Consider the following 26,830-nt stretch of genomic DNA (forward strand, 5'->3'; position numbering starts at 1 on the left):
TTTCTCTTCATAGAAAGGGTCTGCACCCTTGGTTCTAAGTTCCCATCTAGCCCAGCCCCCCTTATACCACCAACACATACTCATCAGAAGGTTCACAAGACAAGACATAATACAATCATTTGGAAAGCATTACGCTTTTCTACTGTAAGGCAGGACCCCTTCTTGGCCTTGAAGATATCAACATCAGGGTGACACAGAGACACCCGTATTCACTTGCCAGAGGTAGGGTAAGAACAGTACTAATTTATTTTCTCAATGTTTCTTCAAATACCTCAAGCAGTTATTATTTTTCCCTGCAACATTTTTAAGATGTCCTCAAGAAATCAGTGAAGGCTTTTTTTCAGCAGGAGAAAAGGAAGATGAAGGAACATGCAAGCAAGTAGGCTACTTCTCTTACTAAATTCCTTTTACTCCTCCACAATGAAGAAAATGACGGTTTATAAGTAAGTTTCTTCCTCATCCTATAGCAGAAGTGGCAGAAAGGAGAAAAGGTAAGAGTGAAGGCAGTTCCACTCCCTGAACAGTGTGAGCAAAATGCTGCACCATTTTGTTTGATCTTCCTCAACCAGTGAGCAACCAAAGGAAGGCCACTTCAATCTCTTCCTTCCTTTCACCTTCAAAAGCTCACTGTCATCCTACTTTTGCACCTAACAAGTTACCTAAAACTGCTATATGGAGAAACAAACCAAAAAAGAAATCGGAGACTTCTTAATTTTTATTTAGCAAGTATGTTTTGGAATAGCAGCAAAACCAACATACTTGGTACCTCCACATGAGCAGCTAGAGCTCAGAACGTAACAGCCCCCCTCAGCAGAGAGCAAAGCCAAAAACCATCCAAGTTGAAATATTTTCAGAATTTAAATGAACTTCTTAGATTTCTAGTATAAATTATTAGTAAATCAAATGTTCCCACAACATGCTGATAATGAAAAATACTATGAAGTACTAAAAAATATATTAGATCATACCTAGGTTTCAGCTATCCTGCAGCTGTTACTGCACAAACGTGGGCATGCCCTTACACACATAACGATGGATGAACAAACATCCGAAGTTTATTTGGGACAAAACTATATATTCCAACTCTGAAATTTATTCTGGAAGTTTTCAAAACAGCTGTTGTTTAACATTAAGACAAACACCACAGTGATCCAAAACCAGATTTGAGAGCACAAGTGTTCAAGGAATACAGCAAAAAAAAAAAAAAAAAAAAAAAAAGTATTACAGAATTCTCCATTGGATATAAAAACCTCCAAGAGACTTCACAAACCAAAGGGAATTGGGAGAACTGAAAGAGTAATTAAAAACAACCTAAGAGGTACTACTGGAAAGTAGTTTATCAAGAGGACCTTCTGGATATGGAAACAGCCCAAAGACCTGTGTGAACCCATTTCAGATTCTTGAAAATAATGCAAGTCAGTCCAAGCTGCTAAAAAATTCAGTCTTTCATTAAAAGAAACTACCCCTAAGATGACTAGAAGTTAAGCGAACACTGTACCTCTTTTTATAAAAAAAGTAGCAGGACCAATTCTAGGAATCATAAACCTGTGAGCCTTGATCCCCAAGCTACAAGTAAACTGATGAAAATAATTAACAGAATTATAAAATGCCAAGGATGATAAAAATAAAGATGAGTTAGTAAAGTGTCAATATATGGAAGTCATCTCTTTCTAATCTATTAGAAAATTTCAAAAATGTGTTAAAACCACTTAGCTGCATATTTAATACAAGAGTTGTTGAGGTGTACACATTTTCACGGATCAGAAACTGCCCTTAGTGAAGAAATAAGTAATAACCTGACAGGAAGTTCAAAGAATAAAGAAACATAGTAGAGGTCCCCTGAAAATATTTGTTAGTAAATGTCAACATCTGAAGATGTTGCAAAACTAATTACTGAAAACTGTGGATGAAAGAAGAAGTAGAATGGTGCCAGGTAAAATTCAACATGGATAGATACAGGGCAGTTACACTGAATTTTGGACAACTCTTCAGAAAAGGGAAATTCCTATTGTAACTAATTCAGGAAAAAAAAAATTGACCACTCCCACACAGTTTGGTGGAAAAAAAAATTTAAAAAATACATAAAACCTATTAATAACACCTGTGTTCACTTTCTGATTATCTTCAGTACTTGATGTACCAGAATTGAGGTATAATATGCACCAAAAAAAAGCCATGGCATTTGTGTTAATGATACAAGTTCAGTTTGAGGAAAGCAATCACAGAAGGATACCGTAGAAGCAGAAGGATTCCAAAGACAGGCGATCAGTGATTAAAGATTTGAGTGTTATCACTTGAAACAAGTTGAAAGGAAAGAATAAGAGGACATAGCAGAAATATAATTTAATGTACGATACATACAAAAAGTAGATCATTCAATTTATGGTTTAACAACAATGAAAATCCCAGGAGAAGAGTGAATAAATTGAGGAATAACATTAAACATACAAGACACCACATAAATCACATAAACCTGAGGAATTCATCAATATGAGACACTAGAACAAAGTTTAAGTAAAATTCAGAGACAATTACACATACATACATGCAATTGAAACTGTTATATTACATAGGATATTTTCAATGTGTGTTACAAGCCTTCATGTCAGGATCATAAACCAACCACTACCTGACAGTATTAAAAAGAAAAAAGTCTCCTGCAGATATAATTATTGCCCAATGAAATTCCTCCAGAATATTTTTCTACTGGCCACAGACAGAAGAAAACAAGAAAAAGATTGTTTTAAAATGGCAACTTCTCTATTTCTATCAGAATCATCCAGGCTTTCACAGGTGAAACTTCTCTTACATCTTTTTTTAATTTAAAAAAATTTATATAAAAAAAATCAACAAACCAAACTAAAAACGAAACCCCACTGGGCCAGTTAATCTTTTTTGTTCTTTTACAGAGGTTAACAATATTGACTATGGCCAGTAATATGCACTACGCATGATAAAGACCTTTCGAAATACAGAATGACCATGCAGTATTCAAAAGCCAAATACTAAAAGAAAAAAAAAGATAAAGAAACTCCATGACATCCAAATGTAGTTAGGTTAACAGAACCAAAGGAAAGGCTGCTTCCCCCCTTTTGCTAGATAAGTCACAGAAAAGAAAGAAATTAAAATCACTGCTCATTTTATTCCAATTATAAGGTAGAAAGTGTTAAATATTTTACTATCAGTAAAAAGTCCATTAAAGAAATGGAAAATGTTAAGACAGAGCTTCACTTGCTAAACACTAATTTTTGGCTCACTTCCCCAAACACACAGATTACAATTTATAGCTGCTATGAGCATTTAAAATTTATCAGAGCATGAAAAAAAATAAACTATACGCTATTTTGTCCAACTCTAGAAATCTGAACTGAAAGAAGACTGAAACCGATTGCAGCTGTAACCAAAGAGCCCACTAAATTTTAACTGACAACTTTCAGCAAAAAAAATCCTGCTAAACCCAAAATTTATTTGAAAGCATACACTTAAAACAATAGACAAACTGCATTTTTTTTTAGAGGGTTTTCTTTGAAACAGTAATTTGGATCAAATGTAAGACAGCAAACAACAAAAGATGCCATGGCGGAATTGCACACTTTCATCTATCATCTCTTCCCTGCCCTGTCATATTTTTCTTACCATCAACAGCAAGTTGAAAGATCTGTTTATGGAACATTTATTGTTATAAAAACTGAGGTGGAATACCAACTTAGTCATCAACAAAATGAAAGAGACAGAAAATACTGTTAAACACATGAAAACACAGTATTGCTAATCAATACAAATAGCAATAGATATTTACTGTAGACTATCAAAAATACAATTTTCTTTAAATTCTCTCAGAGTAACAATTAGAAGCTATGTGGAACACAAACATAGAGCTTCTCTTAGAAAGATCAGAAGGCTTTTAACTCAGTATTTAATCAATTATCTTTGTTTTCAGTTCTCAAATATAACTTTCTGCAAAGCAAAATATCCCATCCCAGGAGGTACCCTGCCCTGCTAATATCACATCGCTAATAGCACAGCACCTGTCCCAGTCTCAGAGAACAGTACTCTGCTGATAGGTGGTGATGGCACCTGCAGAGTACTTACTGAGGTGTCAGACTGGGAAATAAGATCATAAGGGAACACATTTTTGAGATTTGAAAGAAGAGAGGTTTATTTAATTGGGTTAAAGCTTTTCTTCTACAAGGTGCAGGGTATTCTAGCACTGAGAGTATCTTAAATGAAAAAAATAAAGAACCTACATAAAGTCTCAGCAAGAGTAATATTTGGGAGTAGAGAAGATTTTTATGTGAAAAGCATTTACAAGCATGTCTAAATAGTGAAGTTAATTACAAATCTCATTGTTCTCTCACTGTTGGAGTACCAGTTGTTACACTAGCAGTAAGGAATTCTAAATTTAGAACGGCAACCAGTTTCTAAATCTCAACTTACATCAGTATCTTCAAAAGTCTGAGAAACTCTGACTTCACATTCGAACAAAATGTTAAAATAGTGCATAATACTTGAACACTTTTTTGAAAGAGGAAATCAGAATATTTAGTTGTTTCAAACTGCATATATCTCTGTATAAAAATACTTCACTGTAAAAATACCCTTTAGCATCATTTTAACAACCAGAAAATTTCACCCTAAAATACTTAATGTCCACATAGCAATAGCTCTTCTAATATTTAAAAAATAGTTACACAGAACTCTCAATGCACCTAGAAATCATTTAAATCAAAAGTTAAATAATCTGGTGCAAATTCAGATGATTTTATTTTGAATGACTAGGAATACATTAACTGCAGATATTACCTTGGGGAACACCAAGCTATAGAAACTAGACAACTTCAAAGGTAGTCCATAACTCCCTCATAAAACGCAGTTTGTGTTTGTCCTCAAAAGCACGAGCTTTCTGTTCACAGCTGTTTACCTCCTGCCTCTTTGGCTTTTAAGATGGTTTAATGTCTGGTCCAGTATTTACAGGTTTTGCGTGCACTTAGTAACCCAAGAGAAAAATTTTATCTCTAATCCAGCTAGGCAGCCTTATCTAAACTCAATTAAAGCAAAAGAATCCCACAGAACCCTGAGAGCATTTCACTGGGGAAACAGCAAAACCATACAGGCTGAAGGACTCGGCATCTACATTACCAGACTGCCTGGTACAGCTCTCGGCGAACTGCCTAGGGTCGAAATAGGTATTTATTGTGCAGATACTGTATTACAGAGAAGCAAATCACATCTTCAAGTATGAAAGAATTATACTTTAGAGCATAGTCCTAATTCAAACTGGCTGCTATTTTGACTAATTTCTAAACCAGCCACAGAAATTAGTAGGCAATAAGTAGGGTTTTTTTGTGTACAGTGCACTAGCTCCCCATGTGGACACACCTGATTAGCAATACATGCAAAGTAGCTTACAGAAGTTAAAGTGATCCTCTTATTTAAAGTGGAGTACACTACTGGTCCATAAATTCACTCCTAACATGCTAACAACTTAAATTCCCATATTCAGGGTGAGGAGGTGGGGTGTTGTTTTGGTTCGAGTGGGATTGGGGGTGTTGAGTTTGGTTTTTGGATTGGTTGTTTTTTTTGTGGAATTTCTGGCTGAGTAAAGGTGCCTCCAGCAGCTCTCCACTTCCCAACAGTACCCCCTTTCAGTTGTGCTAACACAGCCATTTACATAGCCCTGCAGTTAATCTGAACTAATCCAGAATGAAAATATTCCCCATTCCACCTAATTAATCTGGACTGATTCTCCCAACTGTTTCATCATACAGTAACTTTAAAACATCACACAACAGAACTGCAGCTGATGAGAGTACAGCTCTGGTTATGTCAGCACAATCATTACTATCAAAGGGAAATCTTGTCAAACAACTGCCAAACTTCTTTCCAACATTTAAAAGCCTCTCTGGAGCAAAACAAACAACCTGGAAAAGCAATTTTTATTATAAAACCATAGCATACATGGATAAATTGATGCGACACAACCTGAAAGTTCTTTTAAAAATGCAGCACACAATTTTCTTTTGCTAAAGCGGGATGACACTGTTAGCCCCAAAAGAAACGTATTGATGCAAGGACTGCTGTTGTTACAAAGATTCAACAAATAGGCTACGGGAGAAGCAACCCACAAAACTTAAATCATAGCAAATCTGGTTGCTTTGCCTTTAAGTCTTCTAAAAAGCTTGTACTACTGACAATTTTACAGTATTTCCTCCCCATAATGAGTAGTTTTTCAGCTTCCTGGTATAGGCAATGAATATGCTTTTTCATGCTCCACCCAAAAAAAACCCCATAAAAATCTGAGTAGCTATTCATAAAACTAGCTCTCTTCTGGTTAATATCCCATAACCACATTTTTACGTACAATGTACATGTAGACAGATTATTCACTGAGAGATCAGAAGTCAAGTATTGCGAAAAGCCTCAAAGAAAGAAAACAGATACAGATGATCACATGCTGGCCTTGGAGCAAAAGACAATTAAGTGATACAGGCACACTAGACCTCTCTGTAAGCACTTACACAGCTAGATCATAATGCATTGCTTTTATGACTGGTTATTGCAGTCATACCTAAGAACTAGGCTACTGAACAGCAATAAAGAATTAAATCTCATCTCAAACAGATCCATAATACTGTACAACTTCAGGAGAAGTCTTATTTCCCATTTTGTTCAAAGTGCTGAGTCTCTGAGATCGCTAACAGTGGTAACACTGAATTCTTAAGAGTAATGTGGTACTACAACATGAACCTAGATGTCCCACACTCCCTGCTCTTTAATGACAAAGCCTAACTAACTAGGGGCTAGAGACTATTACCAAAGGAGGCTTACCCCATGGGTTTCTTGCTCACAAAACACAGGAAATACTTTTCACTATGCAGAATCAACACAACAAATACAAAAGGTAGAGTACAAAGGGTTGGAAGAAGGAATAATATCAGAAATTATGTAGTTCAGGGAGGATATAAGCACAAATAAATTACCTTTTTTCAGTTATGGATTTGCACTAACTTGATAGTTTCTAGTAACAGTACAGGGATGTGAAGCTTAATTTCTTTCACCCATCTCAACCACTGTGGCTCTACTTGCCTCTCATTTAAAGAGCAGCAGGCAAGTTCCTTGGAGTGTACTTGCATATAGTAGGTATAAATGCAACATCTTTCCTCCCTTTCTCAAAACATCTGCTACCTAATGCTTCTCTTTGTAAAACTTTTTAGAAATCGTGATATTTGAAAACTGTTCAACAAACATTTAATCAGAGCAATTATTCTTCAAAATCCAAGCTCCACTTGTGACTAATAGCTCACTTGCCTCTTGACAGGAAACACTCAACCATTCTTTTGCTGTTTTCTATTAGTTCAGTTTACAAATAGCTGAACTTGAATTTGGCATGGACCTGTGTTCTGAAAGGCTAATGCAGAATAATATCTGCTTTAAAACTAATTTAATCAACACACTAACATTCAATATACACAGAATTAAGCCAGAGGTTTAAAGACCGATGCCAGCTGTGATCAGCAGCAAAGCAGATAACATGAACAGACTTTCTCCTATACTACCACAGATATCAGACTTTGCCAGGCATTTGGTACATAACTGGGTAAGAATTTTATCAACTTAGGATTCCTCTTATCTTCAGTAAAAGGAATTTTATTTGCAAATTTTACTTTAAGCTATTAAAGCTGAGCCATATTTTTCTTATCTGGATTCCATTTTGGTTCTTTTTCAAGAAAACCAACATCAAGATAATTCAATTAACATACATATTTCAGACAACTTACGTTCAAAATTAAGGCTACTGAAATCAGAGTACACTGTTCAGTTCATAAGACTCCGAATTGTTTCTACAACTAATCACATTCCAAGTACATTAAAACCATAGATTGAACATTATCCCTTTGAGAAATACTGCAGTGTATCTAAGACCCTATGAGACTTTCCACCGATTAAAACCATTCTCGCATTGAAGACTCCTATTTAGCCACCCCAACTCCACAACTTAAAAAAACCACCCCAAAACAAAACAAAAAAAACCCTTTCTCCCAGTAAGGATAAGAAAAGTTTTAGTTGGGTGCTAGTAATAATGTTTAATGGTTCTGGCTCTTGAAGCAGTTTCTTTGGAAGTAACCAGCATTTCAGTGTTTGTTGATGTTGGGTGTTCATAAAAAGGCAATCGCCACTTTACGTAGACGTGGTTTGTAATTAAAATGGCACAAACTCTGTGCTAGTCTGTGTGACAAGTTTGGGAACAGCATATATTAAGGGATTTCACAAGTCCTACAAAAAAGCAATAGTTTTGCGAGAAGTATCTCACGCAAGGAAAAAAAATCACTTTTAATTAATAAACTTATTAATAACCTTTTCAATATTACAAACTTAAGAAAATTTAATGCAATGTGTGCATTTTTCTACAATTCAGATACAGTAAGTTTTCTTGGAAGTCACTTCCAAGAAACATACGGAGTTTAGCTTGCTACCAAAGAAACTGGCACTTTCAATATAAAAGCAAACTGGTACATTATAGAAGTGAGTAATAATCACTAGCATTAATTTTCGTCACCTTTTTGAAATGCACACTGAAAACAAGTGCTCTGCATGCTGGCAGAAGGCAAGTTGCATTATGTAATAAAAAATCTGGGAAAAACACATCAATTTTTCTGTGTTTAAGAAAAAGAAAACAAATGTTCCAGACCTTAGTATTTGCCTGTTACAAACTAGTGCCAAAATGGTAACACTGCAGTGCAGGACAAAAAAGTTGCCCTCTACTTCTCTCAACAGTGATAGTTATGGGTTGTTTTCTGATAAATACCTAGCAAAATTAAGACATACAGGGGAAGGAAAATGTCCCAGTAGAAAAGGGGGGGTGAGTTATATTCAGTAGTTTGCAATGACTTTTTAATGCCACTAAAACACTATCTCTCAGAAAAAAACCAAATAAACGAAAGTCTGGGAGGAAAAGATAGCTGTTCTGTACTTTGAGATTTACCATGTTAGAAACACAAGCACACAATACTTCACTACTAGTTTTTTGGAGGTTCTCTTGGAAGTCCCAGTAACAAACTTTACTTGCATCTTACCTCAAGTTCAAGGCAACTAATACTTTGCTCTTGCCTCTCTCAAAAGCAGCACCAATGAAAATCAAAAGAATGCAACAGTGTTGTGTTCCTCACTGTACAAGCCCTTTTTGGGAAGCTAGCTTATCCCATATGGTGGTAGTAAACAGACAAACAGACTTTCAATTGCTGTTCAAGAAAGAGTACCTCTCATAATCTGGAAAAAGGCAGCAAAAAGCCACATCGACTTCACACGTGGACTTAGCCGCCACTCTCATCCAGCTGGAAAGACACTTCAAAATAGCCCTGCCCTTAATAACGCTGCTGTTCACGTGACTGAGAAAAGACTGGTTGACTCAAGGACATTAACCTTGCACTTCTTTTGTCTTCTGTGAAGGAAGGTGTCTTACTCCAGAAATCATACTTTAATACTCTATACACTCCTCAGTAACAGGACCTTTGTTATGACACTGGAGTTTCCAAGTCTCATTAGTTCTCTTCGCCCACACCTTGCAATGTTTGCTTCATCTTTTCCTTACTTTCAGGTCCCCTTTATAGTGCAGAGAAATGTTTCTACGCTGTTGGTTCACTATACTTTTTTTTAGTATGAGATTTATCTTGTTCTCTGCAGGCAATACCATACTTTCAGAAAGGATGTGCAGTCATTTGATTAGAACAGCACATTGTACAAGATGTGGACAGAGGCACAAAAGGTGACTACAAGCATTTTTCCCCAACACGAAGCACTAAATCTCAGGAGTATTGTGAGAGGATACATCAAAGTTATTATGAGGTTCAAGTCATTTTAGCTTATACCAAGAACTACAATGAACCTGATCATTTAGCTCTTTTTTTCAGTGTGAATGCTATCTTAACAGCAGTATTCTTTTTTCAGCCTCATTTTATCACATAACTATTACTTGTTATAAAGTGCTTTAATTTGTGACATTTCTCAAGAGTATAATTACCCAGTTAAAATAAAAACAAGGTAAAATTTAAACAAAAAAGAAGCTATCCAGATTCAAGCCCTCCTAAGTTATGTGGGAAACTACTGCAATGGTAGTATCATAATTGGTGTAATTTACTATTACAATTAATAGATGTTTGCATACACAGTATCTTGCTCCATATTTAACTGTTGCCACCCACAACCCTTGAATTTACCAGGACTGTTCAACAGCTGACACCAAAGCGTGGTGAACAGAAACATAATACTTCCAAGTCAACTTGAGCCTCCTCAGTTCTTAAACAGAAAGCCAGTAAAGGAAGTCTGAAGTAGTTTATCTTGCACTGAAAAAAGCAGTAGGTCATGTTTCCAAATTATTCTGGCTAGAATTTGTTAGGAAAACAGAATTTGAAGAATCTTTTTCTAAAAACCACAATAAAAAGTAATTTTATCTGATTGTGTTACCAAATTTCAGGCAAATCTTCAAAGATTTTACTTGGTAGGTCAGCTTTGATACCTACACTTAGGTAAGACTGAACACCTAAATTTCATCTTTTATATTATTTTTTAAGAAAAAACAAGGTTACCTTTTTATTCCCCACCTCAGTTGCCCAAAGGGGACTCCCTCCTCACCCGCAAACAAAACCACAGTATGCCATGTTCTCACTACTGTGGAATATTGCTTACATTCAAGATCAGAAACGCACTCCAGTCCCGATCTGAAAGTCTTTCCCAACCCTATCTCCCTTTTAACAAGAGAATGTCACCACATTCAACTTTAAGAACAGGGCTTTTCACCAGGGTCTAGGATAAGGCCAAATTCATCTCCAGTTGTCATCAGAACCAGGATATGAATTAAGCCTCCAAAAACGTATTAGTTGAGTAATACACACAGTTCTCTTAAAGGTTCCTCTCCCTCCCCCTCAGCTACAAGAATGGATTTATAAAAAGAGAAGCTCTACAGGCACAACAGGTTGGACATAATGAAGCACTGCTTCTATAGTCCTCTAGATACCAACTTGAAAGGATGCTTTGCTAGTAGTAATGATTGGAGAACTCTTCTCCAGAGACCAAAGAAAAAGTAATTCAATTTCAGTTGGTGAAAACTAGTATCTAGGAATGGCTGTTTTATGGACATTCTTCTTAGCTTCATATTACAGAAATTAATCAAGACTGTATCAATTCAAGAAAATCTTATTACCAAAAAACAAAGAACTTCCTAGTGTTACTCACAATGAACTCCCCAAGATTTCTGATTAACAGAAAAAGCAAACAGACAGCAGGCTATTTTTAACATTTGTTGTATCTTTCCTTACTGCTCCATAAACAACAGACAAGGGGGGAAAATTTGAGGCATCTTCTAAAATACAGAGTTCAGGAATACAGGTTCAGAAAACTCCCAGATTTTTTTTTAAAAGATAGCTATTATTACCCAAGAAATGCAGTATTTCAAGTTAAGCCTGTGCAACCTTATTTCTTGCCTATTATTATTATACACCTTAAAAAAGGGTGCTTTCCAATACAGACGAGAGGGAGAGAATGAGACTCAGATAAAGCACAGAAAAGCAGGCAAAGATTTATCCAACTTCATTCCAGAAGCAAAAGAATGGATGATATTCCAGAAAAAAAAAATTAACAAGTTTTAAATCTCCCACACTCCCACCTTTCACTAACAAGAGGAAAAACAGAGTACTGCTGTAGCAGCTAACAGCCACACCACTAGAGATCTCAGTTGAGAACAAAAAAATAAATCTAAGATTATCTATGAGGCAGGCCAGACGATCTGTACAGTGCACATTTAATTCAGAGTAACAGTTTTTAGTTAGACAAGTCAGATTTTGAGCAAAACCTAAGCAGTGAGATTACTCCAAATACAGCATGAACAGACACTGTATCATGTATTCACCGTACAGTACATCAGAGTCTAAATGTTTGGTTGTTACCTCAAACACTTGTTTGGTTCTGGGGGTTTTTCCCCCCCTACAGAAACCCAAATGACATCTATTCCCTATTTTTCCACTATTTGCTACTTACTGCTGGTAGTAGGGACTGCATGTTCTGGTTGGAGTCAGCTATTGTGGCTAGGTAAACCAAGTTCGTATGCAGCATCTGCTGGTATCTATCAAGATAAAGAAAAGCGAAACAGATCTTCAGTCACAAATACAGTAACATCACAATTTAGTTTAATTCTACACATGTAAAGAAAGTTACTTATGTAAAACAAGATTCAAGAGGCTTAGAAGAGTGCCATTATTAGGAATCCTAAGCCTTTTTCCCCCCTCACACTTATCTATTACCCAATCTTTCCCCATGTGTCCATCAAATCTGTGCCTTTATCTTCTGTACAACTTCTGTCTTGCTACGACAAATCTAAAGCTGCGCAACACTGCTCTCCCCTATTTCACTTCCTGCCCCAAATAAGTCACCAAAAGACATACAGAGCATGTGTGGCTGGCTGGTGTAATTTCCATCACAAACACTAGGGAAAGAGAGCTCCTTCTATTATGTCCCCAAATACAAAATACCATAAATACATGTGAATTGTGACCCAAAACAGTGTAAACATTTAACCAAGACCCTGAGCTTTGGAAGTTTGCTATGGAATGGTTTGTCTGCTACAGAACCACATTCCAGAGTCTCAACACCTAGCCCACAGTCACAAAGATAACCTTGAAAGCAGGAACAGATTATGAATACATAACTACAGGCTTGTAAAGAGCTTAATACAGTAACTATGCTACCATAAATGCATACCCCTAAAGCAAGAATACCTGCTATTTTTGACCCTCCTCCTCCTCCCATACTACCAGCTCTCTTAGTAAGGGACTTGAGCCATACTGTGATGTCCCATCTGCCACGTGACTCCTTATTTGTCTGGTTACAAGGGTACCATGATCATCACATGCCAGAAAAGAGTAACGAGAAGATAATACTCCTTAATACTTCACTCCTTCCACAGTTCTTGGATCACTCTGATCACTCTTCAGAGACCCCACCAGACAGGAAGTCCACATGGGATATTCTGGCAAGCCAAACTTTTAGAACAAGCCTGTTTGTTCCTGGGCAAGTGGCAAGCAGGTAGTTTTCAAACATGCTGTCAGAAAGAAGAAAGGTCCACTCCTACATGATTTTGAAAGGTGTGAGAAGAAAACTACCTCTTTCCCAAGGTATAATCATGATGCAGAGGAAAAAATGTTGGTTATACAGTCTCTATTTTTACAAGCGTCATCATCATGGTATCACCTTACAGTAGGCAAGTTGTACCATTTCAGTGACAGAAGTGATAGTCATATGGCAAAGAAAAAAACCCATAAACTGTAAGTGCAGTATCTGTAGCAACACTTTTCTGTTCTTCACAGCACAGTTCTCCTACAAGGTAAGCTAAACCAGGTGCTCTAGATGGAAATTCACCCAGTCCACAGTAGATTTGGATTAATGTCTTACTGAGAGCATTCAGACGTCTTTCCTTTGTTCTGATAGTCCATTATACACTGAATAAGATGGTTATTTTCATCCAGCATCTGAAACGATAAAGAAGTTTGGAGTAAGTTTCATGTTCTCTGTGGAAAGAAACTGAAGGTAAGTTTGAGTCTTGCTCCTCTTCTCAGAGTTTTTAAAAACCAACAACAAAAGAGTGGCAGTATTCCAGAAGGTTCTACTTTAACCAGTTATTCACGGAACATTCTTCTGCTCCCGTTTCCCCCCTCCAACTAGTTTTACAGCTTTCTGTTTAAGGGTTTCATATCACTATTAAAGCCACATTCATGAAGCCTCCCAAATACCTATGCTTGTTCTGCGCCAAGGTCTTAGGAAGTTTTCAAAGTTTTGCATTTCTTCATTTGATCTCTACCAAAAATTTTACTTAAAAATTTATGACCCAAGTTTCCCTTCCCCTTCTAAAGCCTGCAACTATTCATAAATTTAATAGTAAAAGGCATTGAGATTGTTATTGATAGAAGCTAAGCTTACCAGACAGGTTTGTTTTAAGGAAATGCACTGGAAAGCTAGGCCATATTTACATCAAGAACCTCTAATTAAACTGCATTTTATAAATATTCTGTATAACGGGCAAAATAGATGTGTCAATTAATATTCCGACAAAAGAGGAAGCAGTCTTAAAATCACAGGGAAAAGCACATTTCATGGCTTTCTACAAAATGCTCACAAATTCAAGGTGTTCCAAACTCCATAAACAGGAAAAAAAATAAAGCCTGGTTTCCTTGAGCTGCATATCCCCCACACTTGTGTTTTTTTAACCACTCTTCCCACACTCCGATCACACAGGAGGCAGCAGAACCACAGCTAACCTGAGCTACCAGCAAAGTTACCCAAGTCAACTGAACTAAATGGAAAATTTACTGCCAAATGGAAAATTCTGCATTGATTTACCTCTCTTCTTCCTCTCAGTGGAAAACTAGTTTAGATCCCTTTACCCAGCTGCTGAATTTCACAAAACTAATAGGATCTTAACCACCTCTGAATCAGGCTCTTTCCTTCTTCCACATATGGCTGAGACTAGCAACAATGTTCATCATGCTTCTACAAGGAAAGCACCAACAGTGTCATTGCATCACCTTCATTTCCCTAGGAATCCAAACTAAACAAATTCTAAAGAGGAGTGGGGGGGAAAGTAGTGACTATTTTTTTTATTTTATTTTAGTCTGACTAATCCGTCTCTACTGTGAAAAGGGTATAGAATCAGGAACAGCACACAGTCCACTCATGACTCCTATCCATGGCCAAGCAGCCAAGTCCTCCTGAAGTCAAACCAGTAATTCATCAGAACTGACTAGAACAATCCCCGAACAATTATTTTGGCTGAAACTACTGGATCTCGAAACACTGTCACTAAGCACTAAACAGAGGCAGAACTGCAGTATTCTGAGTTACTGTCTTAGCCACAGAAACTAGGCAGAACTGTAGGTGCATGCTCTGAAAAGGATCACAAACACACTGCTAGACAAACACATTTCACACGTACTGACATGAAGTTGTATAAAAATCACAGTGGCCATTTTCACCAGAAACACATAAGAAAAAATGAACTAATACCTTTGATACCAAAGTCTAATACAGCACTTGCATATGAAGCCTCGAATCAAGGTTCTCCTCAGAATGTCTCCCACCTTCCAATGGAAGGCAGCAGACACTTCAGGCTTAGCAGACAGGTGGACCTTGAAACTGGTAATTACATGGTTACATTCTTCACTGTAACCACGCAAGCTGGACCTCTGGGGGGTGGGAGGAAAGGAACGCTATGGGCAAGAGAAAAGCAAAGAAGAGGGAATACCACTGTCCCCTAGACAGGGCTGCAGGTGATGGTTTATATAAATTTGATTGAGCAGCTACTGATAGAAAACTGAAACAGTTCTTTGAACAAGTTATAAACACCTACCATCAAAAGAGAATTTGGTTTCCAGGTGGATGAAGACACCTCCAGGGCTTCTGACAGCTTACATACGTTACAAAGGATTCTTCAGCTTTAGCTATACTAGGATTTTGCCGGCACACCCCCACCAAATTAACGGCTTGTCTATATATAGCACTAGAAAAGTTTAATTGTCTGCGTTCTCCATATGTACCCCAGTGACCTGAAGTCTCCACTGACTAACTTTAGGCAGCTTTCCACCCAGTGGGTATGTATTTTTCCACCTACACTTCTCAAGCACTGACTTCTGCTGCAGTACCCCATAGGTCTCCATTACAACTTTGGGGCTCTGCAACACCTACCTTGTTGAGATGAATTCTCTACTATATCAGGTTAGCTGTATCTACCCAAAAGGCTTCTAGACACGGAGCCTGAAATCTGTTTTGATTCATGGCTATTTACCCTGATAACTGTGCAAATCTTAAGTTTTTAAACACCACCAAGTTACCAGTGAACCTGAACATGCACCTTTGCTTCTGCCGTTGATGATCAGAAATCCTACATACGCTTTTCTTGGGATTGCTTCAGCGAGTCAACTTGCTCCCTCCCACAACAGCTTAAATGGAGTCGTCCGGAGCAGCTGTCATTGGCTCCGACCATAACGTTCTACTTTAAAAACATTTCAGGTTTAGGGGGGGAGCCTTACTACTTGGCCGACCGAGTCTGGGAGCTGTAGTCGCGGCTCACGCTGCGGAGGCAGGGCCCCACATACAGGGTTTAGCGAGAACCCGACTCAAGCCCGACTTTCAGGCACCCCTCACAGCACGGAGTTACTCGTCTCCTCCGTCTCCCCGCGGGGCCAGGCCGAGTCCTTACGGGTTAAGTCACGGCCGCGGCCCCGGGAGCGCTCAGTACAGCCGGGGCGAGGGGAGCCCTGGGACACTGGCCGCCCCCACCCCCGCGGCCCGACGCGAACGGCGCTGCCCGACCCCGGGACCCCCGAACAAGTGCCGAAGTGCAGAGAGGCAGCGCCCTGCCGGCCGCCCTCGCCAGGCCGTGTCCCGAGCGCGACGAGCGCGGCCCGGCCGCCCCCCCCCGCCAGGGCCTGGGCCCTCCGGGGCACCGCCACCCCTTCCCCGCGCGGCCCGACGGCAGGAAACAGCTGCAGCCCCCGGGGCCGGGCCCGGACCCTCCTCCCTCTCCTCTCCCCCTCACCTTCTGGATGGCGGCCGGCGTGATCTCGCCCTTCCCCCGCTGCCTCGGGGCCGCGAACGCCACCGACATGTCGGGCCGCTACCAGGAGGGTCCGCCCCCGCCGCCCGCTCACGCGCCCCGCGGAACCAGCAGCGGCGGGAGGCAGCAGCGATCCGGGAAGAACGTTGCGCGCGGAGGGCGGGGACGGGTACCCTGTGGGACGGCCCATCCCCGTCCCGCCGGGGAAGGGTTAAGGAGAACCGGCGGCTCCTCCCCCTTTCTCGCGGCGCGGGGGAGCCCCGATGAGGCCGCGGCCGCTTCCCACCGCTCCGCTAAAACAACGGGACCGAGAGTCGGCGCTGCGTCGTTTGAACACGACCTTCCCTTATCACGCGTCCTTCTCGGCGACCCCTTTCCCTTCGCGGCGTTGGTACGTTCCTGCCGAACGCGCCTCAGAGCCGGACGGGCAGCGAAGTGGTACGGCCGGCGGGGGGATGGGAGCGCTGTGGTGCGCACGTTACGGGGGACGCGCTCTGGCTGTGCCGCGCGGCGCGCTCTCCTCCCCCCTCTGCTCGCTGCCGCAGTTGGTTGCAGCCGGGCAGCGCGCTTCGGCGGGTGTGCGGGGCGGGGGGAGGCACCTCCGCGAAGCGCCGGGAGGGCCTGGCGGCGGCTTGCGCTCCCCCGGCGGGGCCGCGGGGGTTCGGCGTGGCAACACGGGGCTTGTCCGTGAGGGGAGCTGGCGGTGGCGGGCCCGCTGCAAACCGTCGTGATGCTTTCGCCGTCTGCGGTGCCGCGCTGCCAGCGCCGGCAGGTGGGTGGAAAGACGCCGTGAGGAAAAAAAGCTGAAGGGGAGCGGCCGTCCGACCCCCGCTGGCTGGCGTGGGGCGGCTCTCCCGGCTGACCTCGGCGGCCGCTGTTTCCCTGTCGTGAGGGTGAAGAGGAGCAAAGAGAAGGAGTTACTGCTGCCACTTCAAATAAATTATAGACGCTGAAAGTGCTAAAAGCAACCTGGGGTTTTTTTCAGTGCGGCCGCTGGTGGCACCACGGTGTCACCACCGATCCTCATGTACACGTTTGCAAAGTCTTAAGACTATTCTTTGCAAGGATGAGAGCTTTAAAGAATACTAATGGTACAGTAACGTTGAAAATCCCCAACTAAAGCTTTTTAAACCTGCTTCCCCGCCCGCCCCCCCCCCCCCCCCGGGCATATCACCTGCTCAGCATGGGTGCTTCTCAGTGCCGCGCTACAGGCTGTGAGTCCTGTCTCCTTTCAAAGCTGCGGCCTTCTATAAAATGGTATCTTGCAGTTGGTAGGGGCATGTGCTGCTCTGGCTGATGGGACACATTACTTGGTGACACACCACCGCACCACAAAACGTGAATCCTGCTCCTTACTGGGTGCATTGCTTGCTCTCTTTCTCAGCTGTTGCTGGCTAAAGTCCCCGGCTCTTCCCTCAAACCCTGACCCTTTTGGTTACAGCTCGTATTTGTCACTGGCATCCATGGCCACCCTGTGACTTGTACAGCTGCTTCCTTACTGGCATGGCATCTCCTCAGACTGTTTCTAGGCTGGCTCCTTTCCCCAGCCTCATGAAGATTACTCTTTCTGGCTCTGCTATGCTAGGATCTACTGTGACTGCCCATCACCCCATGCTTTTTTTCCCACGACAACCAGTTCCCAGGCTGCTGGCTCCAAGCTGTTCTTGCTTTCCTACAGCATCACCCTGTCCAAGGGCCTGCCACCTGGGCCCGATGCTCTCTTTTTACCAGAATGGCACTGCTCCTGCCCTGTCTCTTCAGATCACATAGGACCTTGAGCTGATGTGATGCTAATCGGGTTTGCTCTCCTTTCCAGAAAATGTCTCTGGCCCAGTCTTTGCACTGTAGGTCATGCTAAGGAGGAGGAGTGATGCCAGCATATCCATTAGGCCGTTTGTGTTTCTAACTGTTCATCACCATGGTATCTGGGTCCATTTTTTGACTAGTAGGTTGTTTTTTTTCTGTCTCCCACATACTTTATCATCATTGCCATCATACTTAGAGGAAACCAAAAGCAAAAAAAGGGTTGAAGAAACCTGGTTTTTCTCAAGTTGATACATTTCATGGTGATGCATTGTTCTTACTGTATGGTCTTGGAGTGAACTTGTAGAATAACTGTTATAATAGTTCTGTGCTCAGTTTGATGCTTTTTCTAGTTACTACAAATGACAGCAAAGAATCCTGGGAATGAAGTATGCAAGACAGATGTGGCCAAATGAGCATGTAATCAGGAGAAACCATCTAGCCAGTTGCAAATAGAATTATGAGGACTTTTTTTCTTTAGCAGAAGTATAGTATATACTTGGCCCTAGAGAACTGGTGAGGTGTCTGAAAATGTCTAAGGCTGCAGGCATCTTCAGCAGCTGGAGAGCAAACGTTCTCATGAAATGCTCTGGGAATTCCGCAAAATGTTTTTCTCTTTCCACAGGTATAACTTATCTTGTTCTCATCCTCTGGTTACCCAACCACTATTTATAAAACATTTCACGCTGGGGAATCTTGGTAATCACAGAGTTTGAGACAATACAGGTTAGACGTCAGCCGCATAAATACTGCTTTTAAGATCTGAAAGTTTTATCATATTCTCCCACATTTTCAGGTTTGTTTCGAGTAGAAGAAAAAAACATAGGCTTGCGGGATGCCACATGTGAGTAACCTTGAAATGAAAGGAATAAGTTCCCATTGTATTTCCCCAAATGGTCCAAATTAAATATGTGAAATTTTTTAGTACATTCCTATTTCCACGTGAAATGCAGGAGAACAGTGTTTGAAATTCAGCTGTATCAGTTTTTAGAGGAAGATATGAGATCATTCATCCATAGTAACTAAAACCATCTCTGCCTAATTTTGTCTGACGATTAAATTAAATCCATTTATTCCCTTTTGTGATGATTTTTCATTCATATGTTTAAAATTTTGGACTTCCACTTTCAGAAACAGCAACAGATGTAAAGAAACATTGAAAAAAGAGTCCTCAGCTCCATTTTTTTTTACCGTGCAAAGAGAAAATCACACTCAAAATCAACGTTTAAATAATGGCACAGATGCATACAAGCAGGGAAATAGATAGCTACAATGGAAATGTGCCACATGTCTCAGAACACATAACCACAACAGGGTGTCTCTTTTATGACTTTCTTAATGCACTGCAATATGCCTAGATATCAAAGGACATATGGTATATTTTCCCTTTAATTGCACATTTCTTTGCTCTTGTGAGTTACTCACAACCTTAACATTATTTAATTGTAATTTAGATGCATAAATCTAGACCACCATCAAGAGTTTCAAATGCAAATATGTTTCAACCAGATCTTTCTTCTGTGTTCCAACTTCTGTCAGTGTAGTGTCTTTTTTGTTGATGTGCGTTTGAGTGTGTCATATTTTTTGAAGAGAAAGGAACACAGACAGAGGAGGATGGGTCCTTTTCTGAAAGATTTTTTCCCATGTTTCCAACTTATACTTGTCAGTAACAAGTAGTGGATAGAGATATAGTTCCTGAGACCAGGGTCTGGAAAGCATTAGCATGTAGCTCCTAGAGAATGAGTTTGAAATGAACTGCTAACAGTACAGTGATTTTAGTCTTCTCAGCATTGTGTCAAAATTCCTCATTGCAGAGGAACTCCTTTAGTTTTGGAGAAACCTGTAGTATTTGCAGTGGTCATGTCTTCCGGCAATTCTGAGAAAAAATGGTAAGCAATCTTCATTTTTATTACCGGAGTTTCCACAAATTCTCTGGAGTAGGAGAGAAAAGTAAGAGAAGGAACCCACAGACATTCCCAACCACAAGCAGGAAAATACAGAATGCTGATTCATTAAAACTTTCAAATTTACATTTAAAAGTAAAATTTCAAACTTCGCATCTATGAAGCTATATTTACAGGAAAGAGGATAGCAACAGATTTTATGGTAGCACCATTGGCTTAAACCTACTTGACTAGAGGTTTCAGTATGAAAGTTAAGAATGATTCCTGAGAGTTAGACATTTCTCAGACAAAGCCTTCAACATGCTGGTGAACACCTCATTTTGTGCATTCACTTCAAATTGACAAAAAAAAACCCACAACCCCACTTTCTTTACTATAAGAAGTATGATAGGTCAGGATCTACTGCTAACAGGATGACAGAGTGAATCTGAGCCTCTTTTTCAGGGAAGACTGTTTTCATCTTGCTATTTATAAAAAAAAGGGGGGGGGGGGGGGTGTTTATGCATGTGTTCTGTAACATCAGCAATACAATCGGGGGTAACAGAGCAGATCCCGTAGAAGGAGTGTCTTTCAGTAGATGAAAAAGGAAGATGACAAAAGCCAGAAATGATGTGTTTTGTTCAGTATTTCTTCACCAACTGAACTTGGTGTGATCTCATAACTTTTGTGGGATTTACTGTGTGCCCAGTCTCCATGTTAATTCATCTTTGTGCAAAATGGAGCTTGCACCTAAGATCTGCCTATATAAATGGTTGAATCTTAAAAATGGTTCCAAGTCTGTTTATTTAAAAAACAGTAACCTGTTATCAAAATACACAACAATATCGAAGTGTTTTTAGGGTAAACGGTGCTTTTTGCTTCCTAAAAGGGATCACACTAGCATGATAAATTTTTTTCTTGAATTTATGCTGTCAGCTTCTTGTCTGCTTTTTTTTCCAATTTTGTCATTTATATTCTGTACTGGCTATTGTATGGGAAATTATTAAGAAGTAGCACCTAAAATACAAGCCCGTATGTTCTGGTATAAAGTGAAGTACCCAAACAGCACTGCCCACTACAAGGATATTGGTGGCTCTGCCATATTCCAGAGGGGTAATAACAAACCCAGATAAAAATCATACTCTGCAAATATAAATATTTAGAATAAAGAAATTCATAGCAGGTTCAGCACTTTGCACTAATGGGAGTAAGTGCAACAGCTGCAGTAAGAAAATCTTTCTGTGTCCTGATTTTATTTTTCAAAAGGGAATCTCCAGCTACTAGGAACGTATGCTATAAATAAAGAATAGCAGAACATCTAATCTAATCTTCCTTGGAGCTGAAAATTCTTGAAGAATTCTTAGAGGTTGATGTTTTATTTTAGGACACAGAAGCAAAGCAAGCAAAGTACTGTAGTTCACTAACTTCCTCATTTTTTGAATTTTGAAAACAAAGCAGAAAAGATAAACACGATAAGGCACTGCCAAGCAGTGCTGAAGAAAAGATAGTAATAATCTTGATGATCACTGAACATTCAGGTCTGTTAAAAGGCAACACTTTTGCAATGGAAGGGTATATACTATTCTTCTGGAGATGCTTCTGAGGACTTTCACTTCTGCATCATTTGCATCATCTTCAACTTCTGCCTTCTGAAGACTCATGACCTTCAGTCATGAGGACGTGGTGGGAAGGTTGAGCTCCAGGAGAAGCAGGGAGCACACACAAATTCACTTTAATTACAATGTGCATAGTTGGTATTTGCAAGGTAGGAACTATAAGCCTGGGTCTTCCCCTGTCTTAAAATGAGGGCAACAAGCAATGCATTCTAGAAATAGGTAGAACTGCCTTTGAATTACCCTACAAAGAGGAATTGACTGTAATTTTCTCTAAGCAACATAGGAAAACAGGAAAAAAACCCAGTAACTGTTGATTTCTAGTATTTATTTTGCTTTAAGGATGTAGCAATGCTTTTAACCACTTCCCATCTTTTCCCTTTATTCAGCATGAAAGTTTAAAGCATGACTCTCATCTAAAAAGATACTCTAGAATAGTATTGCAGTGTTACCCCATAACTGCTATATATTCTTTTGCAAGTAAAATAGCAATGTATCTTAATTATTAAGTCAGTCTGAAAATCAAGTTGAGTTTGCTCTGGATGCCAGTCAGAAAAATTATAAGTCAAAAGACTAATTAGAAGCCTTGCTGATGGGAATGTGGGCCATGATAATGCCTATGCCTCTCTTGTATTGATTGTATAGGAATAAAAGAGGAGTCTTTTGTTCAATAACATAATCTACACTTTATTATTAAATACTACTAGTCTTCTGATAATGATAATATGTGATTTTGCATAACTTTCTAGATACAGTCACAGTTCAGCTATTAGTGTGTATGTATTTTTGCAGGAATAAGGTACTGTTGCCTCAAATAAATTCATTATGCCATTTTCTAAATGCTACATTCTTAGTTATTCCAAGTGGGCCTTTGATTCGGCCATACATGATGCATCATTTTATGCTGCTGATTTAGTTATTGGGAATAATTCAGTTTGGAATGATTCTGTTTTGTAGTACTCAGGGTTTATGTATTTATTGAAAATACTAAGTATAGATTTTATTTTTCATTGATGTTTGACTTTCCCAGACTTCCTCATAATGTTTAGTCAGCATCAGCTTTAAAAGTTGATTAGACACTGGCATGGACAAGGAGTTATAACCCATGAATGAAGAACAGAGGTAATTTTGCTCTCTGAGGATAGGAAACAAAAAAATTAAATTCATCAGAAATTATGACAAGGAGAGCCAAGTGGAAGAGGTAGTGGTCAGGTCCGGTGAAGAGAAGCAGATTAAACCTCCTGTGTTTATTCATATTTATTGGTTCATATCCATTTTTTGGTAAGCAAAGCAATAGATTGGAATAGAATAGAACAGAGGACAAAACTTGTAATGGATTGAAAATATAACAAGAAGTTGCCTATGAAAACTTTTGCTGGCCTATCTAAAATAGAAGTTGTATGACCTCTACAACAAGTAGAATTGATGGCTAGATTGTATGTACCTGTTGGTTTGGAAAAGAGCAAACATTTTATAGCAGAAGTATGAAACTGTAGCTGTTATTCTTCCTAAACACCTGAAGATATCAGCTTATGTCTTTTAAAATAATATACATTTTTCTAGATTCATACATGTAATATTTTACCCTGTGTGTATTTTACATAAAACAATCACAGAAACTGAAAAGTTTGGTGGTGGCCGTGATGTAGCAAAACTTTGGATTTAGGTAGGTGATGGGAATATTTATCACAAGGAAGTACTGTAAAAAAGGGATAAGTTTTGTATGTAGTGTAGCAAAAGAGCTTTTCTTTCTTGAGTTCTGGATAAGAAGATAAATTTCTGTGAAGAAAGAACTAATGTTTTCCTGTAAGCTGTCTTTTGCATCAATGCATTAGAGTTCATAGGAGAGCACCTTTGAGGAAGACTGAGAAAACAGAGGATGCTTATGTGCAATTTCAGTCATGCTTGAGACTTTCAGCTTAGAATCCTAGTTTATTTATCACTAATCATATCTCTCATTTATTTTCTTCAGCCCATTGTCAGACCTGACACGGTGCTGGTCAGTTTTTCTTTCCTTTTCAGCATTCATTGATTTGTGTCTTCTAAGAAAAAGGTTTTATGACAGGAAATGCTGAGGTTTAAACCAACTGAGAAAGAAATAAAGTTCTTACTTGCTCTTGAGATGTGGATCCTAACATCCTTCCCATTAGTCTGTCTTAGAAGTTTTCAAAGCAGCACTCTTCATCTTTCTATGAGGAGCTTCTCATAAATGTCTGTGGTACGTCATTGTCTTTCAAAACTCTTCCCCACCAAAATACCTATGAAACTGGTGACACCATTTAAGTTACAGTCTAGCTTTGTCTTCTAGCTAAGTAAATCTTACAACTGGCTATTACCAAAAGCCACGTTTTTCCTTCAGCTCCCTCTGTACTCATTTGTGGCCACGTGCTCCCACCCTGTCTCCTGTGCCATCACTTTTACTCATTTGATCTTGTAGTGAGATGTTTATAAGAAGGTAAATTAGCAGGAAACCAATTGCTTTTCTTTAAAAGCACTTTTCTGCCTGTTGCATTTCACAGATCGAGAGCAGATGAGTTTCAATGTCAAAGCAAGGGAAGTCGATTCCTGGGCCAGAAGAGTAAAGCAGCGTTACCCTTCTTTGTCAGCAGTTAGCTTTTAGATCAGCTTAGCCATGATTGCACTTACAAACAGCAGGTGTACTGAGAATACTGCTTATCATATTGATCTGTGTTGTCCTGCTATCTCCCTGGGTTCTTCCATCTGTAACCACCTTGCTTTCTACTTTGGTTGTAAGCCCTTTTTTCATGGGCTGCCTCCCTGTACTGCATTTGTAAACCACAATTTTTGCAACTTGGAAACTTTTTGCTGTGACACTTACTGCAACTTACCATTTTTCCTCCCTAACAGATGTCAGACATTATTATTCATTGTTCAGGAAGGATGGCACAACCTCCACATAACTCTCTGACAATGTTCTTGTGAAAAGACTTAGTATGACATCTCCTCTGCATAATGTAAATAACGTTAGTGTTGGAGACAAGAACAATTTCTTTATTGTCTTCTAACAGGCTGGAATTTGAGTGCTGGATACAGCTGTGTTGGGTACACAAAAAAGTCTGTCACCAAGCTTCAATAGGAAAGAACTGTGAGGAAAATTTATGCACTGGGTGACCACATCTCTTTGGCTTTTGCAGGTATTGTTCCTGGCATTACTGCTCCACAATACATTCTGTAGGAGATATGTGGTACATAAAAGACCTTTAAAGACTGGATTTATAAAAAAAACATTGTGAAGGTGGACACTGTGGTTTGGGAGATTGCTACGAGGATATGAAAGCTTGGGTTCCTGCAGCACTGATTTGAATATAGCTGAAGGATTCTTACGGGGCCAGTGGGAATTATTTTGAGTTTTTGAACTTACTGGTCCCCTTTGTTTTTTTAATCATCTTACATGGGTCTGTCTGCACGTCATCATCAGGGACAAGCAGAAGCTTCTCTGTACTGGTTTCAATGGCAGTAGGCAGACTGAAGGAACAAGAAAGGTAAACTTAGAGATCAAATTCAGCAAAACAAACCAGGATGAAATTGGAAATATTCCTGGAGAGTTGGAAGGCAACTTTGGGCTTGAATCTGTGCTGCTGTCCTCTTCCTCTGCCCTAGAAGCTACCTCTTGACATACCTAAGACAAAGGTCTTACTCAGACTGTGCTTTTCCATTGTCACTTTTGTGCTGGCTTTGCTGCCTGGCTGGGGCATGGTCAGCCAGGCTGGAAGCCTGCCCAGCAGAAGGAAGCCAAGAAGGTTTCCTGCAGTGTCTCACCCAGGCTAGGTGAAAGCCAGCAGAGGCTTAGGGGAAGGGGGAGCAATTCGCAGAGGAAAGCCACGGTAGCGCTGACTTAGGTCAGTCTAAACTCCCATGTGTGCTCCTGGGTGGTGGCACTTCTTCCTCCTGTCTCTGCTCTACCCCAAGCACTGTCATCTCCTCCCTGGTGCCTTTCTGATGATGCTTTGACCCCTTGTGAGTTAACTCACTAACCTCACAGAAAAAAAAAAAAAATCTTCATTTGCTTGTTGAATTGTTTTGATGTGCAATTGTATAAATCCCATAACTCTGTGAGGGAAAGGGGGAGTGAAGGAATAAGCTGGAGGAGGAGACAGAACTGTCCTTTTTTCATGGTCATGTCAAACCATTATTACCACCCACTGAGGGTGTAATTGGATGTTATGCCTAACTGAACGTGCATGCAAGCTGATACTGAAGAAAATAGTCCTAAACTCACTAATCTGATGCAAAGTGAATTTTTTTTTGGTGAGTTGCCACAAAAATGTATGATTGATAAACCCAATTCAGGGGGGGCTGCAGTAATGTCTATGTGGAAATGTTTGGGAAGAACAGAAATGCTGTTTTTTGTGGCAATCTCCATTTGGGTCGTGATGATTGGATGTGAAACTGTCCTCTTTGTATGCTTTGGAAGGGATGGAAACAAAACTCAGCTTGTAAAAAAAAATTTCATTCTGAGTTGGGTCAAGACACTGATCTAACTTAACAGCTGCAGAACAACTCATCCTAACACAGGGAGAAAATAAGGTGCAGTGAGGGACAGGAGATGGGGGAATCTCTTTCGATAGCAGTGTGCTCTTAGATTGGCTGATCCTGAACATGGAGCTGCTCCTCAGGAAGGGAATTCCAAGTGATAGAAGAATTTCTCAGCTTTTTGTAGTAAACAGCTCACCAAAATGATCCAACTTTGAAAAAAAAAAATTAAAAAATATCTTTTGCTTTTGGAAGCTGAGTGTTTTCACTGGCCTCACAAGCCGGTGAATTTGTGGGAGAATGGGAGAATAAAGAACTATGCCAGTGAGTAAATAACTGACTAGGAAGTTGGGAAATCATGAACCTACTCAACTGGCTTTTCCATCAGGAAAGTTATAGTGTGAAACTGTGGTTTGGATTTTCTACAATAGCTTGTAATG

At 39.9% G+C, this 26,830-nt stretch overlaps 1 protein-coding gene across 5 annotated transcripts in view; it reads right to left on the reverse strand.

Moving 5' to 3' along the window:
- Positions 1-17,821, reverse strand: part of SS18 (SS18 subunit of BAF chromatin remodeling complex) — a 43,603-nt gene extending 25,782 nt beyond the window's left edge. For 3 of the 5 annotated variants that reach the window (XM_040586779.1, XM_040586777.1, XM_040586775.1), the window contains exons 1-3: positions 16,580-16,753; positions 13,441-13,517; positions 12,031-12,115 (exon numbers count right to left, since the gene is read on the reverse strand). In XM_040586779.1, coding sequence (XP_040442713.1) covers positions 12,031-12,115; positions 13,441-13,517; positions 16,580-16,648 — 231 coding nt within the window. In that variant the 5' untranslated portion in view covers positions 16,649-16,753. Of the gene's footprint in view, positions 1-12,030; positions 12,116-12,834; positions 12,938-13,440; positions 13,518-16,579; positions 16,754-17,771 lie in introns of those variants that run through there. The other 2 variants (XM_040586776.1, XM_040586778.1) reach the window with 2 other exon arrangements.
- Between the last annotated feature and the right edge of the window lie 9,009 nt (positions 17,822-26,830).

The sequence above is a fragment of the Falco naumanni genome, chromosome 3 (genome assembly GCF_017639655.2).
Source record: "Falco naumanni isolate bFalNau1 chromosome 3, bFalNau1.pat, whole genome shotgun sequence".
NCBI lineage: Eukaryota > Metazoa > Chordata > Aves > Falconiformes > Falconidae > Falco > Falco naumanni.